The 27,728-nt window shown below is 26.2% G+C and overlaps 3 protein-coding genes and 1 non-coding gene across 9 annotated transcripts; 1 reads left to right on the forward strand and 3 right to left on the reverse strand.

Annotated features, from left to right (window-relative positions):
- Positions 1–4: 4 nt before the first annotated feature.
- LOC118444945 (DNA-dependent protein kinase catalytic subunit) lies at positions 5–14,792 on the reverse strand. Of its 3 annotated transcripts, none has more exons than XM_085662403.1 (16): positions 14,704–14,792; positions 12,921–13,059; positions 12,661–12,842; positions 12,390–12,561; positions 12,180–12,298; positions 11,722–12,114; positions 11,435–11,610; positions 11,063–11,316; positions 8,305–10,946; positions 8,076–8,231; positions 4,412–7,938; positions 3,810–4,338; positions 1,370–3,673; positions 589–1,285; positions 269–474; positions 5–197 (listed from the first exon to the last, which is right to left on the reverse strand). In XM_085662403.1, the coding sequence occupies exons 2-16, from the start codon at positions 13,045–13,047 to the stop codon at positions 120–122; spliced, it is 11,562 nt and encodes a 3,853-aa protein (XP_085518529.1). In that variant the 5' UTR covers positions 13,048–13,059; positions 14,704–14,792; the 3' UTR covers positions 5–119. The 3 variants fall into 3 exon arrangements, with proteins under 3 accessions (XP_085518529.1, XP_035729648.2, XP_035729647.2); XM_035873755.2 differs by lacking the exon at positions 14,704–14,792 and adding an exon at positions 13,170–13,561; XM_035873754.2 differs by lacking the exon at positions 14,704–14,792 and having other exon boundaries at positions 12,921–13,561.
- Positions 14,793–17,887: 3,095 nt separating this feature from the next.
- TRNAT-CGU (transfer RNA threonine (anticodon CGU)) lies at positions 17,888–17,959 on the reverse strand. Its single transcript has one exon. It is a non-coding gene; the product is annotated as a tRNA-Thr (tRNA).
- A 604-nt stretch (positions 17,960–18,563) lies between these two features.
- LOC118444884 (acid phosphatase type 7) lies at positions 18,564–22,550 on the forward strand. Of its 3 annotated transcripts, none has more exons than XM_085659163.1 (8): positions 18,564–18,582; positions 19,048–19,177; positions 19,421–19,615; positions 19,688–20,015; positions 20,091–20,273; positions 20,334–20,553; positions 20,635–20,829; positions 20,915–22,550. In XM_085659163.1, exons 2-8 carry the CDS (start codon positions 19,081–19,083, stop codon positions 21,026–21,028), a joined length of 1,332 nt encoding a protein of 443 aa, XP_085515289.1. In that variant the 5' UTR covers positions 18,564–18,582; positions 19,048–19,080; the 3' UTR covers positions 21,029–22,550. The 3 variants fall into 3 exon arrangements, with proteins under 3 accessions (XP_085515289.1, XP_035729511.1, XP_085515286.1); XM_035873618.2 differs by lacking the exon at positions 18,564–18,582 and adding an exon at positions 18,729–18,951; XM_085659160.1 differs by lacking the exon at positions 18,564–18,582 and adding an exon at positions 18,729–18,944.
- A 961-nt stretch (positions 22,551–23,511) lies between these two features.
- Akt (AKT serine/threonine protein kinase) lies at positions 23,512–27,723 on the reverse strand. 2 transcript variants are annotated; one of them, XM_035873538.2, is made up of 7 exons: positions 27,581–27,723; positions 25,837–26,104; positions 25,450–25,684; positions 25,153–25,350; positions 24,759–25,029; positions 24,425–24,661; positions 23,512–24,343 (listed from the first exon to the last, which is right to left on the reverse strand). In XM_035873538.2, the coding sequence occupies exons 2-7, from the start codon at positions 26,013–26,015 to the stop codon at positions 24,003–24,005; spliced, it is 1,461 nt and encodes a 486-aa protein (XP_035729431.1). In that variant the 5' UTR covers positions 26,016–26,104; positions 27,581–27,723; the 3' UTR covers positions 23,512–24,002. The 2 variants fall into 2 exon arrangements, with proteins under 2 accessions (XP_035729431.1, XP_035729430.1); XM_035873537.2 differs by lacking the exon at positions 27,581–27,723 and adding an exon at positions 26,427–26,713.
- Between the last annotated feature and the right edge of the window lie 5 nt (positions 27,724–27,728).

The following is a 27,728-nucleotide window of genomic DNA, read 5'->3' on the forward strand; positions in this document are numbered from 1 at the left end:
TGAAGTTTATTTAATGAAAGGTAATATATTAAAAAAATTTATACATAATAATATATAAAACATCTTATTCTATTACTATATTAGATTTTATTAAATTTATTTCTAATATTTATATTGGTTTATAGCCATGGTTTCCAACCAACAAAAGTACGGCCTAAAATATTTAAATCTGTCGCTTGATCTAATAAACATTCAACCTGTGAAAATATATTCATGAATATATGCAATATTGACGGAACAATTACTAATAATGAAAAATAAATTTTACTTGTTCTTCTGCTGTTAACTTATCATCTCTCATATTGAAACGAATACGTTTAATGCCATCATTGCCATTAACTATTACATAATATCTATCAAAATATTGATCACTATATTGATCCTTCAATTGTTCCAATGTTATTATTGATGGTTTATTGCCATTCAATTTTTTTTCCACAATACTTATTCTTTTCTGTGGTAGCCATTTCACATCTATAATTTACATAAATTAATTAATATACAAATATATAACTTGTAATTACAAATATATATATATATGTGAAAGTTAATGTATAAATGTAACGTTATATAGTTCTCTATATTTACCTGTATTCACTTCTTCAACTCTTTCCAATGCTTTATTAACACTTTCTGTCCAATTTAAAGGTTCATGTATAAAAACATCTAAACATGCAAGAATAGTACTCTTATCCCACTGCAAAGCTTTTAAAACATGAATCATTGTTGCTCCAAAGAGGTCCTTTTCAGTAAATGGTTTTAAGAGTCCAAGAATTTGAGGTGTCAAGCGAAATGGCATAAGTTGAGGTATCATTGAATCAATGCCAGCATCAAAAGCCTGATCAAAATCGACACCTAAACATTTCCCTGATCCAATTGAAATTAAAATGTTTGATAAATGACGATCTCCAATACCCAAAATCCAATGTACAGCACACATTGTGGCATAACTAGTAATAAAATTTCGTCTGAATGTTATAAAACTCTCCGGTGATGGACATAGTATTATGCATGTTTTACGCAACAAATCCCATTCTGTTTTAGCAATCAGTTTATTCATTTGTATAGTAACTGCATTAGCATCATATTTTAAAGTTGCTTCTTTATATTGTACTGCTAACTTTCCAGAAGATCCAGCTTTTTTAATCCATGCAGTGTAGTCTGTTTCAATGGTTTCATAATGAAGACGTTTATTTTCAGGAATAGTAAAAGAAATTAAATCTTGTAGTGGTTTAGTATTTTTAATCCATTGTATAAGTCCTAATGATGTTGATAGTGGAATTACCTGCAATTAATATACAATAAATTATATTTTTATTTAATTTAGATATATGAATTATTTATGAAATTACATTATAAATCTACATACTTGATAAGTATCAATAAATAAATGACGTTGTTTACAAGCTATGTCTGTACTCAAAGTTTTATTTATGATTGAAAAAGTTTGTTGTAATCTTTGATCGAGTCTTAAATCTTCTCCAAATTTGTTTAAGAACATATAATCCTTTGCATCATCTCCTACTATAGTGATACGAACTGGTTTACGTAATGATTCCATAACTTTTACAATTGGTTCTATTTTCATAATCTTAGTATGATATTGTGGCATGGGTTTTCTATAGCCTGTATATTGTCCTGGTACTTCTAAATGACTTTCATTAAACTCACATAACCACGGACTATAATCTTTCAATAATGTACTGATTTTCCTTGCTTTAAAAGATTGTTTCAGAGTTTCATTTATAATTTGTAAATATTGACGAATTTCTTTCTCGTCTTTCATTGTTTCAAGTCGTGTTAAATTAAATTTACTATTTTTAAAGATACCATAAATATTTCCTGGTCTTGGTTCATTTCTATTTTTTTTTGAAGATGGATAAATTTTTTTCAACAACGTATCAATTGCAGTTGCTGTACCCTTGGACAAATTTTTAATACATTCATTGAGATAATACTGCAAATATGATTCTGGTTGAACTACATATTGCATTGCCTCAAGAAATTGTTCTAATTCTCGATTATCGTATAGAAATTGCCTGATTTTATACATTCGTGAATCATTCATGGCACTCGGATTCGTTTGTATTGTTAAACGAAGTGTGTATATAAGAGCATTTGGATAATCTTGAATAATTCTTTCAATAATCGGTATGATCAAATCTGCTATTGATGTCCCTAGATGAGAAAATAATTGTGCCTGCCATCTAAGAAATAGCCAAGACTGAATTTCGCTAGTATTGCTTATAAAAATCTCTTTAACTTCATCATTATTCAAATACTGATATTTCAATAAACAAGGAAAATAATGTGCTGCATCTACTGAACCATAGCTCATTGCTTTTAATGTAGAATTAACAAATTCTTTAAAAAAATTAATATTATTAGAAAATTTACAAAGTTGATCATAACAATATTTTGACAAAATAAAATAACAATCTTTTTTATTTCCAATGCTACAACATTCTTTCATTTTATTAAAGCTATAAGATTCCAGTAGATTTCTTATATTCTCAATATTGCTGAATTCGACACATAGTTCTTTTAAGATTATGTCATTTTTAAATAATATATCAGCAAATTGTGTATTTTCATAACTTAATTGTACAAATCTTGTAGCTAACATACTTATATGTTGTCTAGTAGCAATATGTAGCAAAATATCAAGATTATTTTGATATAATATTTTATGTGAATATTTCCATGAAAAAACATAATAAGATAATTTTTTTTCAATAACTGATTCATCTTCTCCTTTTAGGTATTTAAGTTTAGCTGCAGTTAATATATATTTATGCTTAATTTGTGGTAAACAGGAATCAATCTGTTTCTTCAGACAGGAAAAATGTTCACTTGCTATAGATTTATTTCTGTGACTTATAGACATATTAATCATATCAAGTGATAATTGATAAGAAATATTCTGTAATTCATTAATATACTTATTTTCTTCATCACTTTGTGTATCAGTTTCCATTATACTTTTTATATGTTTTATATACAGAGGTACAAAGTTTGTCCTATACAAGATCAGTTTATTCCATAAGAGAAGGTCATCTTGTATTGAAGGAATATTCTTAGACCAAAATCTTAGTAAATTTTGTGCACCTTGAGTAGTTTCTGAGACCTTCAAATATTTTAAAAATAGATCAATGTCACTGATTCCATGCAGTTTTTCCAATTTCTTTTTTTTAAGTTGAACTGATAGTGGATGTAGATGTATCCACTCTTCTCTTAGTTCATCAAGAGCAGCATTTAGAAAATCATGAGCAATGGTTTGTTCTTCATTTAAAAAAAATAAAGCTATATCTTCTCCAAAATTACGTTTAATATAACTTAATTTCTGTTCATCTTCAAACCAAACGTTTAAAACTTCCTTAAATTCATTAAACTCTAAACTTTCATCTGAAAGTAATGATTTGTGTACATACACCTGAAACATCCATGGAAACATCCAATTTTTCCATGTATCATTCCAAATATTTTCAAAATTTTTATCCAATCTATCTTTTATATATTTATTAATTTCGTCCCAATCTGACAAATGACTCAAGCATTCGAATAAACCTTGGAGACAGTGTTCTTTAATTAATCCTGTTTCTAATGTATAGACAGTTTCATATGCAGATTTTCCTCTTATCCAATCAGATGTAACTCGTGCAAAAGATGAGTCCTAGAATAAAATTTGGGTTTTGCATAAATAACAATAATAATAATAATAAACATTAAAATTAAAAGAAAGAAATATATTGAGAAATAAAACAATTGTTATTGTTTGTATGTAATATGTATATTACATAATTCAATACCTGTAAATGTTTATTATCAATTTTATCTCGAAAAATGCTTAAAACAATGTCAGTTTCATTCATAGATTCATAAAGTTTCGCTAATTGTATCCATTTATTAGTCTGCTCATTGATTTCATTCTCAATCAAATGTATTCTTTTCTGAGGTGGTGGTGTTTCATCTAAATAATATATTATATTTTCTTCTAAAAGAAGTGTAGCAATCGAATTAAAATTATTTGCCTTAGAAATCTTTGCTGTAATGTCAGGAGAACAGTCAATTATATGACATGTAAACATTGTTTCTAACACTGCAGCCATGAGGGGAGATCTTCCTTGACAGTTACATAATATTTGCTTTAAAATTGAAATAATATCATTGAGGATATTTGTATCCTGTTGATTTTTAATAGCTTCTATAAAAGAACTAAACATAGTAACTGTTATGTCTTTACAAATCAGTTGATCCTTTTTGATTAAGTTTTGCAGCGATTCAGTTAAATCGGAAAGAGTAATTTCAATATCAGGAAAGTCGCCTAATCTATACTCCCTACAATTTTGCAAAACAAAATTATAATGATATACTCTTAATGTTTCTAGTATATGTATATAAAAATACTTACCTGCATAACTTTACACTATTCCTTTGTCTTATTGCTTCCTTTTTTATCATTTCAGCATGTTGTGAATTTTTTGTTATTTCTTTCTGTTTTATAAAATCTATAATAACAGATTGATTGGCTACAAATCTTTGTGATCGTTTATTATCAGCAGGTTGTAAAATCTTTGATTTTTGTAAATTCCTATCGTATTCCATATCATTCAAAAACATTTGGTTGGCACGATCTTCATCCAGATATGTCGGTTCAAATTTTGGATCTTCTGTTGCACGTAACTTTATGTTGATGTTACTATTTTGAGATGATGTATAAAAATAATCAAAATTATCTATTGAAGATATTGTTTGAGTAAATACTTGAGTCATTTGACTTGCCAACGAAGAAGCAAATAATGGTGCAACAGATCCTACATTTTTTATTTTCCATGATGGAACAATTTCATAATTTTTATAAACACATGTAGTTAAAGGATCGAACATTTTACTTTTATACTGAACTGTCTTTGTTAGAAGATGCAACATTGTAAGTGAAATAAATGGTAGAAAAACGTCTTCTATATTGGGTGAATATATGTTCAAAATTTCTAACAATCTATCTGTTGTTTTGTTTGCTAAATTGTTATCTTCTGTCCAAAAATTTAATATCTTAGTTTGTAATTCTATAGCAGGATCTAATAAACCTTCAAGTAGAATTTGTTTACTTACATACATCAACTCTTCTATATTATTATCATATGGAGTAATTTTTAAATATCTATTATATATATTCATGAAGATTTTGTAAACTATCTCTCTATATTCTGAAAAATCATGCTTTACATATGGAGAAACCAACTTAGCAAGTGGCAGTAGATCCAATGGTTCTAATATAAGAACTAATGCATGTATAATTTGAAGTGCTATTTTTTCACGAAGCGCAATTCGGTTTTTTAATATATCATGGAACTTTATGTAATTAAGTTCCTTTATGATTTGTTCTTTAGAAAGTTGTGGAATTGTTAACAAAAATAATTCTAGACAAATAGCTTTTCCCATAGAATCAACTCTGGACATATTTAGTGTAATAAATTCAATATATTCTATGGCTAGATCTGGATAATTCTTACACAGAGCATGAATACATCTAATTTGTCTATTTTCAAATTTCATTTGCATCTGTCGAAAAAAACTTCGTAATTTTTCAGCAATGTCATGTAATTTAGTAGAATAATTCACATCATTTTTAAAAAATTTAAATATTATTCCAAGAGCTTCACAACTTTGTAAAATCATTTCTTCATCTGTTTGCCAATTTTCAACAACTTTCTGTAGAAATTCTAAAATATCATCTCTACAAATAATTTCTGCATGCATATTGTTAGCTAAACATATTAATATCAGATGAATTGCTGCTTTAGGTGCATTTATTATTATTTCATTTAAATTTGTTGGAACTTTTAAACATGGCTGCCAAACTTTAACCATCATTCTAATAATATTAACATTATGTTTATAAATTGCTCTTGGTGTATTCTTATCGTCAGATATTAGTACTTTTTGAAGAAGTCCTTCAAACAGTTTTTGGGCGTATACTTTCTCCTTAGTTTCATTAGGTATGGCAACTTTATGCCAATCTATTAATGTCAATAAAGCATCAGTAATAATATAATTTAACTTGTTTGTGTTTAAATATGAATTAATAGTAGCCATAACTGGAAGAAGAAAAAATTTTGCATAATGTTCAAACAGCTGTGAGGTATTTAATATAACTTTTAACATAAACAATCTGATATTATTATTGCCTTGAATTAACATAGAATCATAGAAACATTTTAATAATTTAGGCAATGAGAGATTATCTTTGTCGGAAATATTGTAAATTTCTTTAGATATCATATGTATTAGCACTCCACAAATAGATGGCATACATTCATGATTGTTCAAATCATCAGACTCAAACAATAAGCTCATACTTTCTTCTTTGTTACTATTATTAGATTTACGAATAATATTAGTTTCATTTAAATCATAAGCATTTAAATCTTCATTGAGTGTTGATTCAGCTATGTTGTAGCTATAAATGTATGAATAATTCCTTTCTTTCATATTAAATTGTTGGTTCACGAAGTTTCTTATATTAATTAGCTTTTTTTGATTTTTAGAATAATATTCAATAGTTTGTTGAATATTATATTTCTTATCCAAATCGATAATATTTTCCCATATAAGCATATTTTTACTTCTATTTTCACCAAATACACTCAAATATGCTTCTTCTTCATCTTTTAAACTTACAATTGCTATGGAACAGTTATATGCAGAACACTGCAATAATCTCATAAATTCCTTATGTTCTGGATTATCTGTTCTCAATGATTTCACATGAAGAGTCCTTTTATATAATTCTAATAAAAGTTCTTTACCAGTGTTAACGTCATCAATAGCATTTCTTGTAATTTTGCTTTCAACACCAGTTATTTTTAGTATATCTATTTTTGCAAACATAATAGCAACAAGTTCATAACATCCAATTGTAGATATAATAAGTTGTTGTTTATCTATATTATTACCTATAAGATCTTTGGTAATAATTGTATAAATATCTTTAATATTGTTCTCATAAAATTGTTCAATTTCAGTTATGTTGCAAAACTGAAATATTGGTAAAAGAAACTTTTGCAAAATGTCAAATCTACTGGAGCTATCATTTCCAAAACTGTTAAGGTCCATAAAGTATTTATAACACATTTCTAATGATTTTAAAACACAATTACAAGGAATAGTATTAAAATATTTTTTCATACATTCTTGTAATTTTTCAGTGAACAAATATTCACCACCACCTGCAGCAAAGAAAATTATAGTTTCAAAAACTATTAACGATTTTGTAATAGGTAATAGAGTTAATAGCATATAGAAACAATTTTTAATTTTCATTGCATCTATACTATGCTTAGACAATATGTTTTGCGATATCGAAAGTCTATCTTTTCTTAATGTGTGCAGAATAGTAACTAATTCAGGTTTATATGTAGATGACATATCTGTTAAACACACAAGGAAATTTTCTAGAAGTTTAGTCTTATATTCAATATCTATTTTTTCTGTTGCGAATTCTTTTAGAATCCATTGATAAAAATATTCTGACATGTGCACAACCTTTATAGGATCATGCAATAAATGCACAGAAATTCCATATATGTTAATTAGTTTCTCCTTTCTGCTCTCAATATTATTTACAGCTCTGTTTAAAGTAATGAATTTTTTTATGATTGTAGTTACTAAAGGTTCTATATTATCTTTAAATTTATTTTTGTGATGCTGTGTAAATAGCATTAATTCTTCTAACATAATTAATGCAAAAGGTGTATTTGTTTGTAATAGATTTTCAAGAATTGTCATAGTTTCTTCTATATCTTTTAAAATATATCCAAAAATGATATCTTTAAATGTACTCAAAAAATATTCTCCATATGATATTTCTATAGAATCTAATCCAAACAACATATCATTGTTTCCAATTAAATTTATTAATTTTTTTGTCATCGATGGCTGAAATAAATTTTTAAATTAAGCCAAAAAAATAAATATTTTAAAAAAATATTATGATAATAATACTATTCCTAAGACAATATCACAGATACCTATATATCACAATTATGTATTCATATTATAAAGAAATTATTTACCTTACAATTTGTAAGAAACAATTCCATCACACTCTGTAAATATTCTATTGTTTGTGAATGGAAGCTAACACAAACCAAAATATCAGCTTCCTTTTTTGACAAAGAGTTAAAAATATATTCAACATTATGTTCTAAATTTTCGAAAGTTTTTTGATCCTGTAATAAACAATTAGTGATAAATATGTTATGGCTTTATCAATTATAAAATAATATTTATATCAATGCTGACCTTACACAATTGAGAAAGAATATTACAATTTTCTAATATAATAAGACCTTTTACATATTCCCTGATTTCTGTAGATATTGTATCATTATTTCTATGTAAAGCCAAAAAAGTAGTACAATGTTTCATTACATAACTTTCTATTTTTCTTTTAAAAGAATACTGTAATGATTCATTCATTTTTTGTACAAGTACTTGTAGTAACTGTTCCAATAATAATGGTAATTGTTCTTTTATTGTAATATTTCTCATGTCAAATCCTAATACTTGTGGACATATTACACATTTAGCTATTAATTCAAATAGTTCTTCATTGAGAAAAAAATCAGGTATAATATTACTATTTAAATTGAGAAGAATTTTAATAAAATCGAATATTGTCATTATAATTTTGCATTGCAATGTTTGTAATTGTTCAGCTTCTTTAGAAATTACTACTTTATCTTCTGTTTGCATCTTAACTTTCAATAGTAAGTGTATAAAATTTTTTATATAATCGAAAATAACATCTTTCTCAGGATTTATATCAGTGAATAAATAATTTATGTCGATTAATTTTTTGTTTATCAACCACATATAACAATCCAAACTTTTCAAAAGCAATAACATATTTTGAAAGGAAACATTTTCTCCTTTTAATTTTAAATCTTTTAGTATTATACAATTAATTGCTTGTATTCCATTTTTCTCAATATAAGATTCAATAAATTCTATTGGTGAATTATAAATAAAAAGACATTTAGAAATCTGAACAAACAATTCCATACTCTTTTGTCTGCAATTTGGATCCAAAGATCCACATTGGGTAAATAACCAATTAACTGCATCAGTTAATGTTCTTCCTGTAAATGCAGGTGGTTTTCTACATTGTGGATGATCTTCATTCAATAAATCTTCTTTAATTTGTATGACTTTATTGATATGGTTAAGAGCATTATGAATTGAAATATCATTACATTCTTCTAAACTTTTAATAAAGCAATATAATAGCTCTAACCAATATGTTGTAATTATTTCTTCATGTTCACGCATAAATCTATAAAGATGATTAAAAGCAGTAGCTGCTGCTATACGTTTGCACTTAGAAGGATGTATTGCAAAATTAGTAATTTTTGTTATGATACTATTAACATAAATATTGAGTTCGTTCATCTTTGATAATTGTCTCAAAGACCAATTTGTAAATTCGGCTAAACATAAGCCAGAAAATTCTCTGACAGATGACTTTCCATTATTACACAGACCATTAAAAAGTGAATTTATAAATAGATCGGTTGCAAGTGAGTTGGACATAAATTGTGAACTCAACCAATGCGACAATTGTATCATTAGAGGTTGAAAGAGTTTCCACACAACTTCATCAGAATCACAACTAAGGTCAAGTAATACTGGAAATAATGCTTCATATAAAGTAGCAAAACGATCTATATCTTCTAATCTTAAATGTTGTTTTGTTTTACCAAGAATAAATGAAACCATTTTATGAAGTAATTCACTTGCAATTACTTTTGTGCGTCTATCTCCAGAACTTTGAGCTAATGTTACCAATCTGGGAAAAATTTTATCAAAATGAAACTCTACACTCAAATCTGGAAAAAGCAATGTACATTTCAGTAAATCTTTCTTATCCCAAGTTGATCCTGTGTTTAAAGCTCTTGTATATACAACATCTGATAAAACATTAGAATCCAATGAGCCAAAGAATAAAAGGATTCTTCTTTGAATACTTTCCAATGTGTTGTCATTATCAATTAGAGTTATATGTTTAATAACTTTTCTTTCAGACTTTATAATATCTTGTAATAATTCAGTAGAGCTTTCCTTGCTTTGTAAAAATAATTCTAAATTTGGTATTATTTCTAATAAGAAATCCTTTGTATCTTCTCGATTTAAATGAGATATCCATTTTTCTAAAGTATCAAGTATAACAGAAGCAAGGTCGAAATCATTCAAACTCATCATAATAGCAATTTTGAATGTAGGAATCGTACGATTCAATACGTTTGCAACGTAAGTAATTGGCATACACATAATTAAATAAAGACAAGCAGTGAATAACTCATTGGAAAAAGAAATTATCTGATCTAAAGTATTTATCAAATATTTATGCAGTAATTCTCGTATTTCTGTATCATTATCATCTTCATTATTCAGAGCAGAAAATATTTCAGAATTCTTTATGATTGCATGAACTAATTTGTAAAATCCTGATATCAAAGGATATCTATAAGACATTCTAATAATTTCATATAAAAATTTATGTATTGTATTTTTCAACAGAAACGGTTCCATCTGGTCAATTATATCAACCATAAGATCCACCATATTAAGAAATATCCTGAAATCTGTTTCATTTTCAGCAATTTGAGACAAAGCTACATCAGAAAGAATACAATCTTCCTTTATCTTAGTATTTAAATTTATTTTAGTTAGTAACATAATATAGACGTTTATTATTTTATCAAACACTTGCTGTGCTATTAATATTTTTCCATATTTGTATCTATTTGGTTTCAGCAATTCGGTCCACAAAGGTAAATAATTCTTGTAACAAGTTGGACATTCTGAAAGATTATGTAGCTCACGTTGCAATTCAGCATCAATCTGCAATGTGTGTGAGCATGTCCACACAATACCATCAAGAACTATATAAAATTAGAATATATTAAAATAAAAGATTTTTATATTAATTAAATTAAAAACATATATATATATATATATATATATATATATATATATATATATATACACATATACTTACTTATATTATAAAGAAATTCATCTAATAATATTTTGTTTATAGAAGCTATATTAATTATAGTTTTTATTAAAGACGAAATTACATAAGTTTTACGCATCCCAGAGAAATCAGGATATCTTTTAATAGAGAAAACACTAATTTTTATCAGAAGTTTTATTTGCCCAATGGACACATCTGATACGTAAAGAAGTATTTCTGATAATGCTTCTTGGTAATCATTGATATTTTCAAATTGTGTATGTTCCACATTTTCTCTAAAGTACAAATAAGAAATATAATATCAATTTTTAATAATTATATACACAGTCATAATACATGTATATCTATATTTATAGATATATTTGTTGTTAGAATATAATAAAAACTAAATACCTCAAACACAAAGGAACTGCATAACGAGCAATAAGTAAATACATATCTTTAACTTCATTACTAAAATATCTTTTACAAGGAGCAGCCAATTTACTAAATCCATATACTACAAGTCTTAATGAATTTGGATCTAATGCAGGATCCATTAGTTGTTCTTTAAGAAGATTTTTAAAATACTGAAAGTTCACATATCCACATACACATATATAAATATAAATGTTATTTAAATACATATTATTAAATATTAAAAATGAAGTATATTCTTATTGTATGTAAAAATTTATTACCAGAAACATTGTTTTATTTTTTTCTTCATCACTAGATCTTAACATAATTTCAAAATTATTGTAATAGGCTTTCAATGCTTGTTGCCCACACTGTCCATTTGTATCTTTCTCTTTTGTTAAATTAGTAAACAATATATGCCAATGTTCATAATCATTGCATACAAATGTAGAAAATAAATTCATATGTCTTGATAACAAAATAATTGCTGTTCTCATAATATACTTTTTTGCTGAATTTTCATTTGGCATGCTAAGATATTTGATCCATTTATATAATTCTGCATAATATTCTGAATCTATTTCTTCAGTTTCACAAAGATTATTTAAGATATTAGTAAGAACTTCCAAATAAATTTGAATCTCATTACGTTGATTCTTTAATGACGGATTATACTATAAAAATAAAAATGTTATTATTACATGTACATGTAGAATATTCAAGTAATAATGCATTATACCTGGCTTTTAAAATCATTAAACAATAATATAAAAATATTATTTTTATATCTCTGCAATTTTGAAATTTGTGAATGATATTGTGCAATTGTTCCAAAAACAGAGAAGATGAAACTTCTTTCTGTAATAAAAGTACATGCTTTCAAGAAATGTTTATATGTTATGTTAAATAAGGATTACTATTGTTTTCAACATGTTATTAAATAACATACCAATGAAATTGAGTTTATATTTTTCATTAAATTTAGACATAAACTCTTCGATTGTTTCATCTAAATTTAATTTATCTTCTTCAAATGTTTTTATTAATTTGTTCAAAGTACTGCAAGCAGCCTTTTTGATATTTACAGAACAATGCATAATAAGCGCCAATTGACAAATAGCCTAAATAAAATAAATAAATCACAAAAACTTTACTTTAAATGATGAACTTACAATATATAAGATATTCAGTATTTTACATATATAAAGTTATATTCTTACTTTAATTGGTAGAATATACTGATGAAATATCATATGAAAATTTTCTATAATAAATTCAATTATTAGAAAAACTTCTTTAACCACTTTATCAAAATTTTTTCGTGATACTGGCCTATCAAGTTCATTCTTGAGAAAAGAGAGCAATCCATTATCGCTATTAAAAAGATTCAATAATGCCTGTTCTGTGAAAAAAAATTTGTGATTTAAATAAATTTTAGATATGTTAATATTTCTATATATATATATATATGAACACTCACTGCTCTCTTCTTTCGTTAAACTTTGGAAGTATTTACGACTATCCTTTAAAAAATCTACTAGATCATCAGTATTGTTTTCTTGTACACATCTTCTAAAAATGTCCATAAATGATGTAAACGACTCCATATTTAGAATTCACTAAATTATCAAAATTATGTGCATAGAGTACTATATCATTTTATACCATATAAATAGGTTATAAGATTTTTAGCAATTTTGTATGTATATAATAAATATTATAATAACACCTCGAAATGTAATTGTAATTAATTTACATAATGAGACGATGATTTATAAACTGCCTCAGATTACAAAGCAATAGATTTTTTAATGTTCCATAAGTGCTGTCACTTAACTGTTGATAGCGATAGAAAATATAAACATAACCTATTTACAATATTATATGTCTAATAACACTATTTTGACTGACACATAGACTCCATAACAAATAATATTTCTAAAATTATTACAAATTCTATAATAATTCTATCTTTACACAGAAAATCAATTTAGAAAAATATTTACAAAGAATATAAGTTCAAAAGACAAATTTTTCATACTGACGATAAGATATGAAATTTTAAATAGGTCTGCGCATGTATAGAATGATGCAAAAGTCAGGCGGCTACTTTCATTCTATCGATAGTATACTATCGATAAATATCAATAAAGATATCAATATGAATAGATATATGAAATAATAAAACATTAAGTTCATTTTATATTTAAATTCATTTATATATAAATTAATAAATGAAATTAATCATGATATTAATTTTGGCGATAATGAATAATTAAATGATGATATTAATGATAATAACAATAAAATGACTGAATTATAACTATTCACTACTTTTTGTTTAAAGCATGTTTGATTTTAGCGACATGTATGGACAAAATATGAACTACGAATATAAATAAGGAAAGCTGTCTCTATCATGAGTCTATTGTGTCGATGTATAAGCTTGTTTGGTTTTCTCTTTTTCACGTAACATAACAATTGATTTCGTGTATGTAGAGTAAGTAGCGTTAGTAGGACTGTTAGTAGAACTTTTCAGTCTCTCATATGTACAATATATCTTTCTTTGATGATAGTGTGCGTTTTGCAATGATCCATGCTAGATATGACGTCAATACGTATCTGTTTCACGATAAAAACATAAAAGATAATAAATATAATTAACACATGATAATTAGTATATAAATTTATAAATTTAGAAAAATTATTTTTGAATTTAACTATATCTTATCTATTTGCTTGTACAAATATTATTGGCAGTATATAAAGTGTTAGTACTTTAATGTTTAATTAGAATTAGATTGAAGGGATTTTGATAATACATTGAAATATGCAGCCATTCGCTCGCTAATACTTATATTGCACAATTTATAATTAATTTATCGCAAATATTTCCGATCCAGGTCTCACTAAATGGAAGTTACATCTGAAGATTCACGGACTAACGTTGACTCTACTCTAAAATCCGCGTTCGAAGTAAAAAGGTACATTAAATCATATCAAAGGTACATCCAAAGGTACGGTGAAAGCTATCTTAGTGAAACTCGGTTCTTTAAGAAAATTTAAAATCGCAAATGAAATCGCGATAAAGCAAAAAGATGAATTTCCATGAAGAAAAGATCTACGTATACGTTCGATCGATATTCCATTTTCTCATATAAGCATGAATAAATTAGATTAATATTACGTATTATTATTTGCAAGCGAAACGTATTATTTATATTATTAATACTAAAAATTCCGGTGCTTAATTGATTATTTACCAATAAATCGAACTTTCCAATTTCTAAAAATCGTCCTCTATGAGCCAAACAACGCAGAGACGACGCATGAAGTTTTTCTTCTGCTAAGGAATTTAGGACAATGTCTACATCTGCACCATCGGTTTCTTGGAAAATCATATTCTCGAAGCTAGTATCTCGAAAATTTCCAATATAATTATCATCGATACTAGGAAATGTTTCTTTAATGAATTTACGTTTTTCTGATGTACTGACCGCAGTAAATATAGTTTTTATGCTAAATCTATTTAAATAAATGCACACATTTTAATCTAATCTTTGATTCTGATTAACGAGTCAATATTAATCAATAAAAACGAAGTCAAGTTTGGCCGTAATACGATAGATATATAATAATTGAGAATATTAAATTTAAATCTTACAAAGAGTAGGTACCATATTTTCCATAAATTTTGGTATTGTAATTGATATTCCGCCTGGAAATACTCTACTCATATTTTTATTATCGATCAATGCCATTAAATTTTTTTTGTGTCTTATTAACACAATTATTTGTTTTGATGAATACGATGTATATCTTCAACAATGAAATAGTACCGTTCAAAACAAGAAAAGTCAAATTTCAGTATAATATGGTAGGTATTATATATAGTCATAATGTACATATATCTTGTTTAATATTAGTACAATTTTTTTCGGAAGCTTTGGTATCATAAATATCATTCTGTCAAGAAATGTTTCAATTAAATTAAAAGTAGAAACATTTAGAAATACTATATAAATGTTTTTTCATTTCCGATTTACGTTACAAAATTTTTATTTAGCATTTCATTAATACGATTATTTGTCCCTATAAGAACGATGAAAATTTACGACAATGAAGCAACATTAATGCAATGATTTATCAAAAATATCGAGTAAATAATTATATAATATATTATTTTAATATAAATTAAATCATGTATTTATTTCTATCCTATTTATGATATAGTAATAGTAGCACCTTTTTATGTTGTTTCTCCCCTGTATGACTAGTCCATTTTATTCGACTTTAAGAATTACAACTACTACTTCTACTATTACTACTACTACTACTACTACTACTAATAATAATAATAAGAATAATAATAATAATAATAATAATAATAATAATAATAATAATAATAATAATAATAATAATAATAATAATAATAATAATAGTATAATAAAAAAAATGTATTTAAATATTATATATATTATGTACGTTTTATATTATAATAGTAATATATGTGTGCGTATAGTTAATCAAAACAATATTCTTCATTTAGCAGTATTATTTGAAATGTTTAATTTCCGCCAAAACTTAATTCTCACACCGAGTTCTTCATTTTGGATAGATAAATTCAACCAATTAAAATAATATTAAAATTAACAAACTTACTCTTTTCAATAAAATTAATATAATCGATACATATTTTCCTTCGATGATTGTTATCAGTGATACAATTTTTGTAGTTTAAAAAATTATCTTTCAATTTTTCCACATTATTGGATTCAAAAAATCTACCATCAAATCCTAAAATAACAACTTCTTCGCCTGTTTCTGAATTAATATATCTGAAGAATTTGTACGATTCCTTTGCCTCTTTATATTTATTCATGATTTTTCCTTTGTATCTTATTTCTCCGGGCGAAACGAATTATAAAAATTGGAACTGAATCTTACCGTACTTCTTCTTTATAACAATCTCTTTTTATAACAATGCTATATATCCCTCATAAATATTTATCATAATACATACTCTATCAACCGAATATTATGCTAAGTTATTCAAATAAGATATATATACATATATATATATATATATATATATATATATATATATATCATATTAAATCTTGTTTTTCTATTTTGATTAGGAAATGTTGTAGTATTTAAATAATTATTTAATTAATTATAGTTCATATACCTCGTATATTGTTCGAATGTCAGTAAAATGTTATTTTATGTTTGTCGAAAGTTAAAATTGAATTTATTTTAAACTGATCATGTTTTACGAAGAATACCTTACAATAAAAATCTCCGAAAATTAAACAGAACAGTTTCGCATTTTATCTAATCGAAAAGTTTTATATTTATATTTATTTAAACTGGAGTGTTAACGAATAAATCTATGTTCCTTTAAATGTAATTTTCATATATACGTAACTTTAAAAAATTCGTGTCCTAATGTAAACGATTTTCACTCAAAAACTGTAACAACAAAATTTGATTGAAAATTTTATTTAGGATATATCTTTTTTGAATATTTGAAAGAGCTTTTTATTTGTGTATAAACTATTCTCGAAAAATACCATTCTTTAATATGATTATTTTGAAAGAAAGTAAAGCTTTTTCAAAAGTTAAAAAAAATTATGACCTACATTAAACTTTATGGTTTAAAATGAGACCATGTTTATTAATCAAGAATTACGTATTTTCATTGATGGCGTAAATCATTATAGAACCAGGGCTAGTAAACAGCCTTAATAACAATATTAATTATTATGACGAAACACAATATTTCTATGGATTTCATAGTATTTCATATTTTTATTTACGTTATAAATATTATTCCTATTTATTCTAACGTTATAATGCAAGTATAAAAATTATCTTTTTCATTGTAACTATTGACACAATACCTTTTTGACACAATTTTTGTTTTTATGCTTGATAATGTGGATCATTTATAAAAAAAAAATATGATGATCAGAAAGCGTGAATCTATGATTTTTTTATGAAGTTTTCATATCTTCAAACTTATTCTATTGACTTTTGTATAATTTTATGACTTTTATTTTCAAAGTCTCATAACGTTTATTAGACGAAAAGGAACATTATCGTATGTAATGTTGTATATTACAACGTGACTAAAATGAAATTACGAATTGATATTAACGTCAAGGTATAAAAGTAAAACTAAATTAGAATATTCTATATCAAAAAAGATCGTGTCATATACAAAAGTTTCATTCCTCTCTCTACAATAAATAATAATAATAATTTTCGTTTCTTTAATAAATTTTTTAAATTAATTGTACAAATGTATTAATATATTGTTCTATTTTTCCTATTACGAACAAGTGTCAAGATAGAAATGGAACTAATTTCTTTTCTGTAGAATTAATTTCAATATTATATAAAATTTGTTTTAATGGAAAGAAATGGAAAAGAAAAAAAATTTGCCTCCTGTGAGGTTTGAACTCACGACCCCTGGTTTACGAGACCAGTGCTCTACCACTGAGCTAAAGAGGCTGATGATTTCGTAATTTTTATTATATTAGAAAACTAGATTTAAAAATGTATATTTAGTTTCTTTAAAATATTAATATTTTTGTAACTTTTGTCATATATAAAATGATATGAATAATGAGACAAGAATATATCATTAAAATTGACATTCGTATGATAAAATATAAATGTAATCGGATAAAAAAAATGTTTCTATTCTAATTACAAACATAAAATTTAATGAGATCATTGTATTGTTTATTCAAAAATTTTATAAAATTCTTCTATGGATGTTCTAGGTGAATATATGTAATAGGCAAAGTAGAGAATACATTATTTTTTTCACAATTGTTATTTTAATATTATATTAATCGCAGATATGTAATAACGATAATATATTTATCTATATACTATCATATAATCTATAAAAATTCCAGAAAATACAAAAATACAAATTTGTTTGATTTAAATAAACCGCGAACTTATAATACAAGCCAATTAATGATGACCTGAGTAAAGACTTTCTATACATCACGTGTTTGCGAATTCCTCCAATCATAGTTATCTTTATTCAATTGTGGACTATTGTAGCAATATATATTCTTGAATTGCTATAATTCAATAAATCTCATCTAATATAATTTTTGGTAAAGAAAGGATTTTATTAAATAATATTAATTAAATAATGTTAAATCAATAAAATTATTTTAATTGCTCAATATTCATATTTTGATGTGATATGTGACATTATTAAATGCATTGTAAACTGGCCTTAACTTTAGATTGAATTTTGATTATGCCTTTTGTTCGTGTACAATACAACAGTATTATCGCACATATAGACTACTAATGTTTTATTAAAAGTGGGGATGATTAGCGATAATTATGTATACCTGCGAATTGTGGCAATTATTAACAAATGACAGAAATAAAACAATCTGTTTTAGAAAGAATTCCTACATTATATATTTTTTAATGAAATAATTGTTTATATTCATTTAATACAAAAGTATAAAGTAATAATAGATTTTTTTTTTGCAATAATAATATTATAAAAAAAAAAAAACGCGTTCCTGATCATCTCGTTATATTCTAATGAATCATTGTTACAGATAAAATATTTTACGTTGTTCGTGCAAAGTGACATGGCTTTGTTTACCGTTCTTGTGGTTCTATCCATTTTTTCTTCAACATACAGTACTGTACATTTTCAACCTGAATCAGTGCATCTTTCATATGGTGGTAAGTATTCTAATAACATATATGTTACAAAATATATTACTGCTCTTTCCTTTATTGTATAAAATCTATAAATCCATTATCTGATCAATAACTTCAATCGACTTTTGATGTTTCTTCTATATGAATTATATTGCTTCTTTTGTAAATATAAAAAGAGGATAGAAATATAATTATATTAAAGAATATTTATTAATAGATATTAAAGAAATATTAAAAAATAAAACTTATTATTTACGTTTTCAGATAATGTTCATGACATTGTTGTTACATGGAGTACAAGAAATGATACAGGTGAATCTATTGTTGAATATGGTATAGGAGGCTTTGTTCTAACTGCCACAGGAAATTCAACTCTTTTTGTTGATGGGGGATCAAAAAAAAGGCAACAATATATTCATAGAGTTTGGTTGAAAAATCTTACACCTGACAGTCATTACAGTAAGATACTTTATATATTTTATATTTTTAAAATATTAATTTAAATATTATAAGATAATATATGTAAATTAGTGTATCAATGTGGAAGTCGATATGGTTGGTCAAATGTCTTTTATATAAAAACTGCTCCTCATAACTCTATCAAATGGTCACCACACATTGTAATCTTTGGTGATATGGGAAATGAAAATGCTCAAAGTTTATCAAGGCTACAGGAAGAAACTCATCGTGGCCTATATGATGCTGCGATACATATTGGAGATTTTGCTTATGACATGAATACTGAAAATGCTAAAGTTGGTGATGAATTTATGAGACAAATTGAAGGAGTTGCTGCTTATATACCTTATATGACTGTACCTGGTAATCACGAGGAAAAATATAATTTTAGTAATTATAGGTTTGTTTTTTTTAATTATTAAAGCAAATATTACTAACTCATATATGCATCTATGTCTCCTGTAATTGTTTACAGAGCACGCTTTACAATGCCTAGTGATTCAGAAGGACTGTGGTATAGTTTTGATATGGGTCCTATACATTTTATAGGTATAGAAACAGAAGCTTATTATTTTATGAATTATGGAATAAAACAGCTTATAAAACAATATGAATGGCTTGATAAAGATTTAGAAGCTGCAAATAGACCTGAGACTAGGTAATTAAAAAATGTTATTTAAATAATTTTATTATATTAAATACTTCTTTTTAATCACAGGGCTCAACGTCCTTGGATAGTAACATTTGGACATAGACCAATGTATTGCAGTAATGCAAATGCAGATGATTGTACCAATCATCAAAGCTTAGTTAGAGTTGGTTTGCCATTGTTGAATTGGTTTGGTTTGGAAGACTTATTTCTTAAACATAAAGTTGATTTAATGCTATGGGCACATGAACATAGTTTTGAACGAACGTGGCCTATGTATAACTTTAAGGTCATTACAAGACAATATTTATGATTTAAATCATAGATATTTGCATACATTGACAGAATAATAAATCAATTAAATTGATAGGTATACAATGGTAGTTATGAAGAACCATATAAGAATTATAAAGCACCTGTACATTTGGTAACAGGATCTGCTGGGTGTAAAGAAGGAAGAGAGAAGTTTATTCCTAATTCACCAGATTGGTCAGCATTTCATAGTTCTGATTATGGATATACGCGTATGAAAGCGTTTAATAATACACATCTATATCTAGAACAGGTAAACTGATGAATATAATAGCATTTTTTAAAGCTTAATGCATTTTATAAATTGTTTGTTACTGTTTCTTTTCCTTTTTTAATAGGTTTCTGATGATAAAGAAGGTGCTGTTATAGATCAATTTTGGCTTGTAAAAGATAATTTTATGCCTTCGTATGATCTAAAAGAATTAGGTCTAGAAAAAAATGAAGAATTATAAAAATAATATTAGTAGAACTTTGCAAATATGTATACTTATATATGAATTTTTTTTAGAAGTGGTATAAATTCATTTTCCTTTATTTCGAAATATGTAATATCTCTTGCATATGTCTTGCATTTTAATATGTCTAAATATTGTTAAAAGCTAATAACCTTGTTTGTACCTTTAAAATTTGAGGTATATTTTATTATATTATGTAGCAATTTTGTAAAATATTCTCAGAGCGAAGCGGTGTTTTTATTAATAGCAAATGAATTTATTCCAATTTCAAGAAAAATAAATTGCCGAAATTGTGAAATAATACAAAATTTAAATTTATATTTTAATTGAAGCAGATAAATTTTAGAATTACGTAGACTTTTCTGGAATGTAATTCTAAAATATAAATAATAATAATTATAAAATAAACGAAAACCAAAAGATATATTATTGAATATAAAAATTTATTGGTTTGGTAAACATTTTTGAAAATAATTATAATTTAGTAAGAAAAGCTATCAGAAAAAAATTAGAGTATATCGTAAAGAATAATATTAATAACTTTTATTCATATTTTAGTCTTCATTTGGCTTCGTACAAAGTGTCCTGAAATATTTATAATGAATTGGAGGTATATAATGTAATAAACTCATATTGCTATATTTAACTGATGTTATAGATCTTGAATTGATATATAATGGCAATGATATTATTTTGGAAAAATTTTTTGGTCTTATTTTGCAGATAAATCTCGAACTTAAATTTGTCATTTTCTTCTATTAATTTTTTGTACAAAATTTAATAGAAATTGTTCCTTTTAAACCTCATGCAACAAATTTTTAGCCAATTTATAGTTTTTCTGTTAACATATATCTTTCTTTTTAAAACTGCCTTTTTTAAAGATTTTATGAAACAAATTCTTTATATTTCATTTTATATAAAAGAAAATTAATTTGTTTTTTGACTTTGCTCTATTACTTTATAATAATCCTGAGGTTTGTATAACAAATCTGTTTTTTTTAGCGCTATTTCTGCAACTCCAAAATCTCAGTCATTTAATAAAATTAATGACCTGACAATAGAAATTTATAATCACATTTACATTATTGTCAGAATAAACAATTCTTAACTATATTAATGCCATGTTTATATTTTTGTTTTGTTTGGTGTATATGTCTATCATATGATCTTGAGTTGTAACATTCTGAATGTACTATATAAATACATCGTAGTTTTGAGTTAGGTTAGAATCAAAAAAAGTCATGAGTTCTCCTAATTAGTTCTGCGAAAACAATAAAAAAATTGATTCATTGTTGCAAATAGACATACCAATAAAAAAAAACATTTATGCAATTCCATCTAACAGCCAAATTTCTTTTGACCAATTCATGAGGATATTGTACTGTATTGACTTTGTTATTATAAATATAAAAAAGAGACTTTTCTCTCTCTCTTTTTCTCTCATGAAACTAATTTCAACTCATTTTTTTTCAAAGTTGGATTCATACCACTTTAAAAAAAAACGGCTCATATATATATATACACATATATATATACATATATATATATACATATATATATATACATATATATATAGTACAAAATAGATGTACGTACAATGAAAATATTAAGATTATGAAGTAAATCACTTCTAATGATTTGCAGTATTCTACATACTAATTACATTTTAAGCGTTCATTTCGAATATATACTCGTAAATATCTATTAGAATTAATAAATGTATTATGCAATCCAATGTTTAATAAACATTAATGATATTTAGAACGAATTACAGAATTGCTAAAACAATGTACAAATTAAAAGGAAAGAAATAAATGATACGGATATACAATATAATTTTTTAATTCTTAAAATATAAATATATGTATATATAATCATTATACCATATTATAATAAAATAAGAATTATAATAATAGTAATAATACAAATAATCATAATAATAGTTATAATTATATAGTGATTTACATCTCCATCTGCATTTTTATCAGATTCTTACATTTACTGGTTCAACCATGATACATAAATGTGGGAGGTGGCTTTACACGAAGCAAACAAATTCTGTTTTATCTTGATATTCTTAGATATTACAACAAATAATTGTAATAAAATTTGAAATTTATACAATAATACAATTAAAGCTGTCATCATTTACAGCTACACTTCCATTTTAAAAATGGCAAAACCATTTGATAGCATATCAGCTTCTAACTTGGCTAAACTTAACATTTTTTTCACGCAACGATCTACTGACAAATTATGAAACAAGAAGAACAGGGGAGTTGTCTCTATACATACATATAAAATATATATATATATATATATATATATATATATATATATATACATATATACATATACATATATATACATATATATACATATATATACATATACATATATATACATATACATATATATACAATTATATATATATAATTATATATATATACAATTATATATATATATATAATTATTCTACTGAAAGGACAATAAAGCTGCAAAGTGTAGAGTATTACACTTCATTAAACAAAGTTAGAATTATTATAATAATCGCTGTCTTCAATAATAGAAGAGTCATTGTTCATGTTATAGATGGTTAGAAGATCATATTTAAAATAACTACATTGTTTTAAAATATAGATAAATCCTCATTATATAATGTTCGATTTTATGCGCAGGTATAAAGAGTAATACCCAATTCTGTACTTACAGTACATGAATTTACCATGTACAATTTAGTGAATGTTTATATGTATACATGTGTGCATGCATGGATATATTATCTACCATTGGAGATATGTGTCAAACTATAGTAGATGCACAAAAAAGCATCAAAAATCGACAGAAATCTGACTGATCTATGTTTCAAGAATATTTAAGCTTCGGACAGTTCTTAAATATACATCTACCTGATTCTCCATGCACTTCATCACACACTTCAACATAAGAATCCAAAAACCTTATGGTATTGTCAGTGATTAATAGAAACAATGGAAGAAGTTGCAGCAGAATGGCTTTCTTGATAAGAAAACTGAGGAAAATGTTCCTGTTCTTCTGCAATAGAATTTAAACCACCTCCACTTCCTAAACAACCTTGGTCAGGAGGTGTAAGTTCGACACTTTCGCCGGTAAATTCACTATCAAAATACCTCGTGTCGGTATCTGATGTAACTTGTGGTTTAAAAGGCGGTGGTATTTTTTTCTGTACAAGATCTGACCAGTCAATCGACGAAAAAAATGCATGATTCATTATATCCTTTGCATCATTAGGTCCACCACCCAATCTTCTACTGGGATCTTTAATTAAAAGTCCTAAAAACATAGGCATTAAAGAATTTTGCATTTATTTAAACATTTATCTTTTAATAGCTCGAGTAAAAGAATTTAACTTACCACCCAACATGTCTTTTGCCTCATTACTAATAGTTCTGGGAAATTTTACTTCTTCTAATAGAATAAGGGTGAAAAGTTTCTCATGATCTCTATTATAAAAAGGTAATCGACCGCACATCATTTCATACATAACAACACCCACACCCCACCAATCTACTGCTCGTCCATAATCATTATCTTCCAGTACCTCAGGTGCTAAATATTCGGGTGTCCCACAAAATGTTTTTGTAGTTCTTCCTATATTTATAATTCATAATTTATAATTTATAATTTATAATTTATAATTCATAATTCATGTAAATGATGATCTATAATTTATATAAATGATACATACCATATGTGATATCTTCCTTACATAAACCAAAATCAGCAATTTTTATGTGCCCATCTTTATCCAAAAGGAGATTTTCTAATTTTAAATCACGATAAATGATACCCTGAGAATGAAGATAGCCCAATGCTGAAATTATTTCAGCTCCATAAAATCGAGTACGATCTTCAGTAAATATACGAGATCGACTTAAATGAAAAAATAATTCTCCGCCATTTACATATTCCATTACAAAGCATAGTCTGTCTGCCGTTTGGAAACTATATTTTAAAGACTGAAATATAAGCAATAAGATTTATTTATATTTAAAATCAACAATGCAGTTTATTAAACTTTTAATTCTAAATTAATATGTCTTTGATTTTATATAATTTTATAGGATAATACAGGTACATACAATTAAAAAAGGATGGCTTGTAGTACGTAAAACTCTATTCTCCGTAAGGGTGTGTGCAACTTCATCTTTACGAATGATAACTTCTTTTCTTAAAATTTTAATAGCATATAAATGTCCTGTTGCTTTTTCTCTACACAAAATTACTTTTCCAAATGTACCTTTTCCTAGAACTTTTAAGAATTCAAAATTTTCAAGAGTCTGTAAAAAAATATATATAGGATAAATATAATAAATTATATATACTTATATTTACAAGTACAATAAATATAAATATTATATTGGTTATAATATACATACTACTTTCTTCTTGCCACTGCTTTTACTACTTGAAGTTCCCTGTACACTGAACTTAGCAGATAATTCATCGATACTGCCGCCATCAATGTCTGCAGAGACTACACTAAGAGATCCACATGAATCTGACCTCCCACCTCCCATAGATTCCATATCGATATCTTCTGATGAAGAAGATTGTTGCATTTGTGGCTGTTGTTGTTGTTGTTCTTCATTCTCTAATCTATCGGCTACATACCTATTGAATAATATTATATCTATATTTTAAAAATATTATATAGTATATTTTTAAAATATTAAGTTTATGATCTTCTATATATTATACATGATGATAACATGATGATAAATTAATAAAATTTCCAGTAAATAAGTATATTTGCGAAATCGTACCTAATTGCTGCTACCCAGTCTTCTCTTTCCTGTTCTGTTTCTACATGAAAGGTCCTTTCGATTACGGTTGTCCATTGTAGACCCCTGATCACAAATGTATATGGTTTAGGTCTATCCACAGACATTATTTGACATCCACGTACTGTGAAATTATTTAATGGTTGAGCTGTAGCTGCCATTTGTTGATCTGGTTTAGCTTTGAAACCAACCAAAGTACCATCATCTCTGAGGACGAAATATCTTGATCTCCAATTCTTTATATGCTCTCCTAAGAGAAGATTATAAAACCTTTAGTAATTTTCGATTTATGAAATATATTATTTGTTAAAAGTTTACATAAATGATTCTTAGTATTATAAAATATAAACTAGTTGATTTACATATAATAGAATTATGTGGATTTAATAAATGCTACATTAAATATATAAAAATAATGCTGTTAATGATACTAATTATTCTTGTCATCAAATGAAAATACGCATGAACAATTGTATATGGCATAAGAAGCAGAAGATATAATAAGTCGACTTGGAGATGTCGACGAGAAGCCAATTTTATAAATAAAAACATTATAAACGACTTGGCAGTACCGCGTTTTTGAAGCCAGCCTTCTTTGACGACACGCTGACTACCGCCACCGGACACTGCGACGTTCATCGCTGCGTCCCCCATGACTCGTTCGTTAATGAGCACTTATCTATAAGGTCTTGTTGCTTCGTTGTTCGCTCGAAGATTAAAAAGTCACGAAAACTGACAGAACGTAAAAGCGGGAATCGTAGAAGCATACGAACTTGAGTAATCATAGATACACGTTTGGCAGATTATATACACACTCTATATGATCGGCTGACGCACTGGCACTGGCTAGCACTAATATCTGTTGATAGTTCGGAGATGGCGCATGAATCACTTGTATGCATAAAGCTGGGTTCTTATGTAGATCAAATACTTTTCGAAGATATTTACGCGAGTTACGAGTCCAAAGTTGCAAGATGAAGATTTATTATAAAATTTTCAAGTACTATGTAACGATTTCATATTTCTCATTACACAATCTCTTTTCGAAGATTTTTGAGGGACAAGTATTTAATAAATTTCCTTATATTTTCCATGTGTTTTTAAATACGTGTAATACATTCCAAAACAAGTAGCAAAATGTAATGGCGTCGTGCATGTGGGTGGTAAACATCGAAGGCGGGAAGATTTGCTTTGAATGCATCGGAAAATGGCGGATTGATTGAAAGTCCAACATCGAATATCATATGTATCAATATATTGCAAGTGATTCAATTAAAAATCGTTATGATACATTTGTATTTCGATTAAAAAAAGAAAAGCGTGTTTTAAAAAGTTCGCGCGAAAGTAATAAGATTTAGAAGAAGCATTTAAAAAGCTATTAAGGTCAGAAAAAGTTGACTTGATTAATGTTCTACTCTCTTCGCGAACCATGCCAGAAGATCTTTCCTCTATGTAGAATCACAAAGATTTTGTTATCAACGATGATATCATCATTTTCGATTATAAAATTCATTATTAATGAGTAAGTCCTAAAAGATTTGTACTTATTTAATTTACTTAACTTACTTACCTTGTCTATTAAAACATTTCGTTAAATCTTTTCATTTTTAGATCTACAATTATGAATATTATCCTTAATAAAAAAAAAAAAAAAAAAAAAAAGAAAAAAAAGAAAGATAAAGATAAAAATAAAGATCGACAGGTCGAAATTTAATGAAAAACGCACCCTTAGATTCGGCGCATGTCGTGTTTCACAATAAGGGGTGCGAAGCGTTGTCGTGCGATGGCGGTGGTGGTGGTGGTGATGATGGTGGGCGTGCTACGTAATATTCTCTCTCGCGCAGGGCTATTACGTACTATCGAGAGAACACGAG

Source organism: Vespa mandarinia, chromosome 1 (assembly GCF_050613455.1).
Source record: "Vespa mandarinia isolate Hongniang chromosome 1, ASM5061345v1, whole genome shotgun sequence".
Lineage (NCBI taxonomy): Eukaryota > Metazoa > Arthropoda > Insecta > Hymenoptera > Vespidae > Vespa > Vespa mandarinia.

Bases quoted from the DNA above. Each gene is read 5' to 3' on its own strand.
- Akt (XM_035873537.2), bottom strand. From the start codon at position 26,508: ATGGGGGACGCAGCGATGAACGTCGCAGTGTCCGGTGGCGGTAGTCAG. The intron at 26,105-26,426 runs GTACTGCCAAGT...ATCTTCTCTTAG, and splicing joins AGGCTGGCTTCAAAAACGCG to GAGAGCATATAAAGAATTGG. The intron at 25,685-25,836 runs GTACGATTTCGC...ATTATTCAATAG, and splicing joins GACTGGGTAGCAGCAATTAG to GTATGTAGCCGATAGATTAG.
- LOC118444884 (XM_085659163.1), top strand. From the start codon at position 19,081: ATGGCTTTGTTTACCGTTCTTGTGGTTCTATCCATTTTTTCTTCAACA. The intron at 20,016-20,090 runs GTTTGTTTTTTT...AATTGTTTACAG, and splicing joins TATAATTTTAGTAATTATAG to AGCACGCTTTACAATGCCTA. The intron at 20,274-20,333 runs GTAATTAAAAAA...TTTTAATCACAG, and splicing joins GCAAATAGACCTGAGACTAG to GGCTCAACGTCCTTGGATAG.
- LOC118444945 (XM_085662403.1), bottom strand. From the start codon at position 13,047: ATGGAGTCGTTTACATCATTTATGGACATTTTTAGAAGATGTGTACAA. The intron at 11,317-11,434 runs GTATTTAGTTTT...TTTGTACTTTAG, and splicing joins GCAGTTCCTTTGTGTTTGAG to AGAAAATGTGGAACATACAC. The intron at 3,674-3,809 runs GTATTGAATTAT...ATTTTATTCTAG, and splicing joins TTGATAATAAACATTTACAG to GACTCATCTTTTGCACGAGT.